At 29.1% G+C, this 7,885-nt stretch overlaps 1 protein-coding gene across 1 annotated transcript; it reads right to left on the bottom strand.

The window, feature by feature from the left end:
• Positions 1 to 457: 457 nt before the first annotated feature.
• On the bottom strand, positions 458 to 1,399 carry LOC136078630 (uncharacterized). The gene has a single exon (XM_065794413.1). It carries the CDS (start codon positions 1,397 to 1,399, stop codon positions 458 to 460), a length of 942 nt encoding a protein of 313 aa, XP_065650485.1.
• Positions 1,400 to 7,885: the final 6,486 nt, after the last annotated feature.

Genomic DNA, 7,885 nt, shown 5'->3' with positions numbered 1-7,885 from the left:
GAAAATGTGAATCGCCAACTAAAAAGGGGCGCTAATTTACATCTCTACCCCCCTATTTTTATTTTTGATTATGATAAAGAATTTTATCCTGATTAAGAATCGTATAAAAACATAGACCTGAAAACCAAAGGAAAGTTTTCTAATTTGATGTTGAAGTGTCAAAAAATTATACCAAAAACGCTAATATTCGCCATCTTTTTTGAAACATGACTAAGTTAAAATTAAGGCGGTAAACATAATGAAACTTAATCATTAAAAAAACTTGATAGCCCGGTTTTTATTCCGCTAAAACATTCTATGGATAAATTTGTTGTGTAATTTTCTTTTTATTTATTTTTTTCTTTAAAAAACTTCGAACTTCAATAAGTTTTATTTTTTATTTTCAGATTATATACATATTTTTTTAAATATATTATTATTTTAGATAGACAAATGTTACTATATACAAAAATAATAATCAAACGGGATATTCATCAACAACTTGGTTCCAAAAGTGAAAATAAGAATGTTCTTTAAAACGTTGCGCCCACATGAATTCTGACAAATAATTGGGAATCATTTCTCTATTTGTGGGTCCAAACATAGCTTTAAATTTGGCTTTGCTTCTTTGCCTCATTGCCTCAACCCTGTTTGTTGTAACATTTGTTGCAGGATCAACAAAATGTAAAGTATGGTTTACTGTACCATGTTGAAAACCTTGCGCTGCTAAACCTTGGTATGCTGCCCACATATCGCTCCATATTTCAGTTCCAGGACGAATCCATTGTATAATGATGGGTAATATGGTTGCTGCATCGCGGTGTGCTACAGGAATGAGTAACCCTTCTTTAGTTGCTATATCGTACGCACCAAAAATCCATTGATCTTCTTTAATTCTACCTCGGTTGTATTTCCTTCTTGAAAAAAGCGATTCATCTATTTCCACTATTGAACCTGGCCCTCCTAATTGCACACGGTTGTTAAGGAAATAAGTAACAGCAATGTCTCCACAAAATTGATTCCAATCAAGTACAGTTTTATTGCTACCAATTTCTAAATCCTTTTGTATGTCTTCTACTGAAAGGCCACGACTTTTTCCGGCGCTACGAGTCCAAATATAAGTAATACCTATTATTTGCCAAAGTTTCAGTTGAGATTTTTCAAAAAAACTTCCAACACGAATACTTATTTTCTTTTTGCATTGCTTTTGCATGCATCTCCAAATCTTTCCATCGACATTATGACAATTTTGTTCGTTGCTCTGGATGTTACATCGAGGACAGATCATATCTATAGCAAGTAAACCAAACTCCCTGCACCACCGAATGCACTCGGTATCATTGTTTTTAAACCTGCGACCGATTTCCGGTAAATTAATCCTATTAAACTCGATAATAGTCGGTCGTCTAACGTTCGCCATTATAATTTTAACACATAAATACAGATACATTTCTTATAGAATCTTTTATAACTACATTTTATTTTTTGCAAATTTTTTGCATCGGAATTTTTATGAATACTTTTGGAATTTTCATGAGTATTTTAATTACTTTCAAACTACAGAAACCAGGTGGCGTAATTAAATAGTGAAATTTAAAAGTGTTATAAAAAAAGATGGTGAACATTAGCGTTTTTGGTATATTTTTTTGACACTTTAACATTAAATTAGAGAACTTTCCTTTGGTTTTCAGGTCTATGTTTTTATACGATTCTTAATCAGGATAAAATTCTCTATCATAATCAAAAATAAAAATAGGGGGGTAGAGATGTAAATTAGCGCCCAAATCTTAATCTTTTTTCTATAAAGAAAGATAAACATTATTCGTGGTACTTATATACTTGCTTGCCATTCTCTATATTAATATAAAATATTTTCACACAATGTAAACGTAACGCAATGCTATGTCGATTTAAAAAAATTTTTCTTAGTTTTTTTAAAAAAATTTTTTTTTAGTTTCCAGCTTTCAAATGAATTCCCATGCAAACCCCACAGGAAACCCACGTGGGATTTCCCATGTGTGTAAATACCATATGGTTCCCACATGTAACCCATGTGAGATTACCCACATGGGTTTAAGGTGACAAATTTCCATACGGATACCACATGGGAAAAACCGTCCCACGTAAATCCCATCAATCCCACACGGAACCCACGCGTAACCCATGTGGGACGCGGTTTTATTTTTCACTGGGTTGATGGAGAATTTAGGTTACAATAAAAATAAAATTTTCTTTGTTTTTTTCTTAACTTTTCTTCCATTTCGTAAATAGCGCTAATATCAAATGTCATTCAAACTTTTTAAAGTAGTAACTGTTTAAGTTTCATAAGTGGTTTTTTTGGAGATAATTACTATATACTTATTAATCTTTAGACTTATTTAAATAAAAAAAAAAGATAAAAAGTGGCTTGACTAAAATGGCTTACCGCTTACGTTAAACGGTAACAACGCCTACAAAAACGTTAACTCGTACTTAAATGGCGCGCCATTTTACGCTTTAAACAAAGCACAGTGGGACAGAGTGTGCCAAAATACCAAAAAATCAATGTCGGCATTGCACGGTGAAAATTTGGCGTAATGGTGAAGACATGTTCATTAGAGGATATATCTAGTTAAAAAAACATTAAATATCAGTTTAAGCGATATTTTTATGTGGTTATTTACACGTTAATTTGACATTTGTTCCAAAACGCTATTTTGCATTTTTTATTTATCAACTTTCTTACGCTACTATTGTACTATTGATTACTCTTACGTTAAAACAATTTAACGTAAGTGTAATCATTATTTTTTATGCATCGAAAACAGACAATTTTTGATATTTTTTTGCTACTATTAGGTATCAGATAAACTATCCTCCAATATCCTCCAAACATTTGACTATGGAAATCTCATGCTAAATGTATGTAAATAGCCATGCATCATAAATATTTTACTACTTTTTGCAATAAAAAAAGTTATAACAAAAGATTGGTCTTCGGTTAATGGTCAGTTGATGAGAAATATGTACATGTAAAAAAGATGTTTTGTACAAAAAAATACCTATAGAATCTTTCATTACTGTTATAATATACAAGTTCTGTAAATATAATTCTAAAAATGTTATTTTATGACAAATATATGCATTGAAAAGTAATATTTTTGATGTTTTCACTGATAAAAGTTGTCTTGTCCATTAAAAATATTCTGTATTTTTCACCAAAATTAAATTTTTAATATTATTTTTATATTATATAATTACATGTTTATTACTTTATTTATGCATTTTATATATAAATATAACTATTCTAATAAAAAAAACTACAAAAATAATTTTTGCACAAAAAACTCGATTTTGTCCCACTGTGCAAAGCCTGCAACATATGCAGATATACTTATTGCGATGCTATCACTAGGAAGATCGCCATCCATGGTTTATAAGTTCCTTCTATCCTTACCCAGAATTCAGGGTTTTAAATCAGAATTTTCTTAAGTGCTTTAAATTATTAACTGAAGCAAATTGTGGTGGATTAAATATTACCAGTAGCAGAAGGGACCTGACATGAACGGACCATAACTGATTGATACAAACTCAAACAAAATTTATAAATGTATTTTGGTTATTTATTTAACTGATATTTTATTTTGAATCTTATAAAAAAGGCAACCTGACCTAACTGTAATAAAATGGTAATCTATAACTTACACAGCAAAATCTTTTTTAAAAAGGTCTTAGACTAGATAAATATACTAGTAGTTTTCTTTGCAAATATCCTAAAAATAACACAAGTAGAAAAAAAAAAAGATCATTTTAAATAGTTTAATGAATTTTTCATGACTTTCAACAAAAACTTAAAAATTCCATGACTTTTTTCATGACCAAATGAAATTCCATGGCATTTCCACGATTTCCATGACCAGTGGCGACCCTGTCATTTGGAGTAGATGGAGCTTCAGGAAATTTTTAATATCATCAAAAAATGGACCACGTCATTGATAGTGATTTCGATTTAATAACAGTGCGACTGTTTTTAATGGTCTAAGATTATACCTTGCGCATGAGTCTTGATAATTCAAAAAATAAACACGGTAATCTTGGTTTATGTCTATTAGTAAGTTGCGAATATTATTTGAGTTCATAAAAACTTGTCTTTTCGGGGAGATATGTATTGTATAATAAAAAAAAAGGATTTAGTTCCATCAAACTTTAAAAGTACATCCAATCATTTATTTAATTTGAATTCAAATAAAAAGTATAGTAATATTGTTTATAAATTTGGAAAGTGTAAAATGTCAAAATTTTCAAAATGCGACCCTGCCGTTTCTTCCCGTGGAGTCTTCATATATATATATATATATGTATGTATATATTGTTATTTAGGTGCCCCAAGAAGTCCTAACGGTCTTATCACGGAGCACCACAGAAGTGCATTTAACCAAGAAGTTCACGCCTCTTTCCTTACCGTGACGCGAAAATATGCCCATGTGATTTGCCATATGATAGGTTTGTTGTAAATAATTTTTCATTTATCTTGAGATAAATAGATGGCGAAGTTTTGGCATTTATCGCAGAGACGTTTATTTATTCAATGCTTATAACAAATAATCAGATAATCATCTGCATCACAGGGTTTTTATATTCCTCATATGAGCGATATAAAAACCCTAAAAAAGTTCAATGCAAAAAAGGATGCCTTTAGCGCGGCTTGTTATCTTTACAGCTGTTATAAGATGCGCATCATTTTTACTAAATTTAGAGACGGTAGTTTTACCTGGTGCAAGAACTTTAATGAGGTTTTTGCAGCGCAAAAATCTCATTTTCTCTATGGAATCAAAGCTCAATTTGATTGACACATTCAGAAAAAAATTAAAAGTCATCAATCAAACGAAAATCAAAAATTTTCGTTTGGTTTTTATTTTGAGTATTTTTACACAAAATCTGAACCATACAAAAAAAAATTTCTTTCTTTCTTAAATCTATTTGATAATGATACATTTTTTAAAATTCTAACATTTACATTACATTTGCTGCAAAACTTAAAATGTCTTTTCATTTTAAAAGTTATTCCTCAAATATCTAAAACTTTTAGTGAAATCCTGGGAATCAGCGAGCTTATAATACGGTTCCGAATTTTAATAAATATTTGTGGTAGCCATGCTATTCATCATCAGAAATGGGTAGGGGAATCCAAACCCCCCAACAAAAAAATTTGTTAAAAAATAGTCGGTAAATACTAGACACGTCACTCCCCTCTTTAAGATTTCTTCGGGACGGCCCTATTCGTTGTACTTGTTTTACGTTATGATTAAAAATACTTATATATAAATAAAATAAATACTCTAATACTACGAAACTAAGTTTCACTAAAACTTGACTTTGTAATTTTGTTGCATGAAACAAGTCAAAATTAAGTAAAATTAAAAAATAAAATAAAACATAAATACTGTAAAACATACATAGCTTTAAGCGTGGTATTTGAATGGAACCGTCCTACTGCGCAAGCGTTTTCTTGTTTTAAACTCTCTTTTCTGTTAACAACCTTAGTGGATACTTGCAGTCATGTTTCAAAGGATTTAAAAAAAAAAAAAATAATATAAGAACCGTTGGTAATCATTGTTGATTGTAATCAGAATGTTTGAATTCATAAAAATTGCTTTATTTTAGCAATTTATAAATAACAATTCGTTGAATAGATATTTCTTATTACTCTAAATAATGCGGTTTTGCATAGTACAAACGGTTTGCATTTATATAAAGTATAATATACTTTATATAAATGCAAACCGTTTGCACCATGCAAAACTGCATTATATTATATTTTATAGCTAAAAATATTATATTTTATAGCTAAAAACGATGAATATTTCATTATTCAAATATTTTAAAGAAGTTTTCTCAAGTTTTGAAACTGGACAAAAACTAGGAAGAAATTTAAAAATTCGAATTCTATTTCTTTTTCTTGTCTAATTATTAATAAATAATTAGGTTAAAATAAACTAGCTACACCAAATATCCATACTTTTTTTTATTATATTACAAAATTTGTGGAGAAAAAACATTAAATATGGGAGCGGTACTAGCATTAACTTCATGAGTATATTTTCTGAATGTTCTTATATTATTATGTAACATGTATGCTCTTATTTTATTATGTAACGTGTATGCTCTTATTTTATTATGTAACGTGTATGCTCTTATTTTATTATGTAACAATCTTATACGCTATTGACTATAAATGTTCACAACATGATTTGTAAAAATTTATCGTATAAGGTTTTCTTATACGTTATACTTTTACAAAATATGTTTTGTAATGAAACTGCACATTCAGTTATTGGCATCTTAAGAAATACTTATTGTATACCTTTTCGTCAATCCAGGGGTGTGGAGTCGTAGAAAAAAAAGTGATAACTCCGACTCCAATTGTTGAAATTTTCAGAGTAGGGCTCTGACTCCAACTCATATTTCGAAGAATTTTTTTAACAAATTTTTGAAAAATTCTTTTAATTCTTTAAAAAATATTACGCGATAATTAATTTTTTTTTTTTTTGCCAAATATAAGAAAATTTTTTTGAAGGTTAAATATTTTGTACATGCACGTGCAACACCGAGAGGTTTTACTATTGGCATCGGAGTCGCGATTTTGTTTAGCGACTCAAACTCCCGACTCCGCTTCAATTGTCGCGACTCCGACTCCACGACACCGCCCCCACACTCAACGCCGTTAATGCAAGTTCTCAAACTTTTTTGTCTTGCTTGTTCTCGGTGATATCAAACATATTTTATTTCCGGTCTGCAACATTTGTTTTTAAACAATATGATATGTTAAGTTTTAAAAGATATGTTAAGTTTAAACAATATCTATATATATATTGTTTAAAACTTAACATATCATATTTTGCGATGGAGTATGAAAATATGTATATATATTTTCTACAAAAAAATAAAAAATATATATTAATCTATGATAATTTAAAGACCGGAATTTTAGTTGAATAGTTTTATGGCATTATAAAATAGGGATGGCTCACATCACAGTAATGTTTGAATTTTGAGCTTAGACTTTTAAATAAACCTTAAGCGGTTTAACTTTAAAAGTCTAACTAGTCGTATGTCAATTTGTGTGTTCTTCACACTCATACTAATAAAAACTTTCATATAAAATGGAAAAAACAGATTTTAAACTTGAAATAACTAATTTTTTTCGACCTTTAATATGTTTGCAGACATATGACTGGTTAGAAATTAAATATATAACTTAAAACTTGTTTGAAAAAGTTGTTTTCTCAGTTTAATGTTTTATCTTCATTGAGAGCAGCACTATTTTATATCAAAATATGGTCCATCGACTATAAAGCAAAATTTTATATCTAAACTAGAGTAATTAAAAAAAAATTTAACTTTGTTTGACTTTAGACAAACTAAAGCGCTAGGAGGAAAAAAAAAATTTTTTTCTAAAAATTATTCGGGTTAAAAAAATGCAGCGAAACATAACCTTTTTATAAAAACGCAAAATTCGTGTATTTTTCAGTACATGCATTAACCGCGTTGAGCAGCCCTGTTGTCAATCATAGAAAAGTGATAACATTTGGCAAATATTTAATAAGAGTTTTCAACCAAATATTATTAAAAAAAAATCACAACACAATAAAGACAAAAAAAGTTAACTAATAACTATATAACACAGTTATTTTTATTTTAAAATTTAAATCGCAATCGACTTAAATATGGTATTTAAATTCTAAAAATTCGAACGAAATTTAATGATTTTCTAAATGCACTCGAGACCCTGTATAATGCCGCTTAAAAGGACTTGTTGGGTCCTTTTAGATGAGGCGATCATGAATATTCCTCTACTTTAAACCAAGAGATTAAATCGAATTTTTTCTTTTAATGCGACTGAAGTTTCCAGAAAATAATTCAAAAC

Source organism: Hydra vulgaris, chromosome 03 (genome assembly GCF_038396675.1).
Source record: "Hydra vulgaris chromosome 03, alternate assembly HydraT2T_AEP".
NCBI lineage: Eukaryota > Metazoa > Cnidaria > Hydrozoa > Anthoathecata > Hydridae > Hydra > Hydra vulgaris.
Note: the sequence above shows the minus strand (reverse complement) of the source record. Positions and strands in the feature narration are given on the sequence as shown.

Bases quoted from the DNA above. Each gene is read 5' to 3' on its own strand.
- LOC136078630 (XM_065794413.1), bottom strand. From the start codon at position 1,399: ATGGCGAACGTTAGACGACCGACTATTATCGAGTTTAATAGGATTAAT.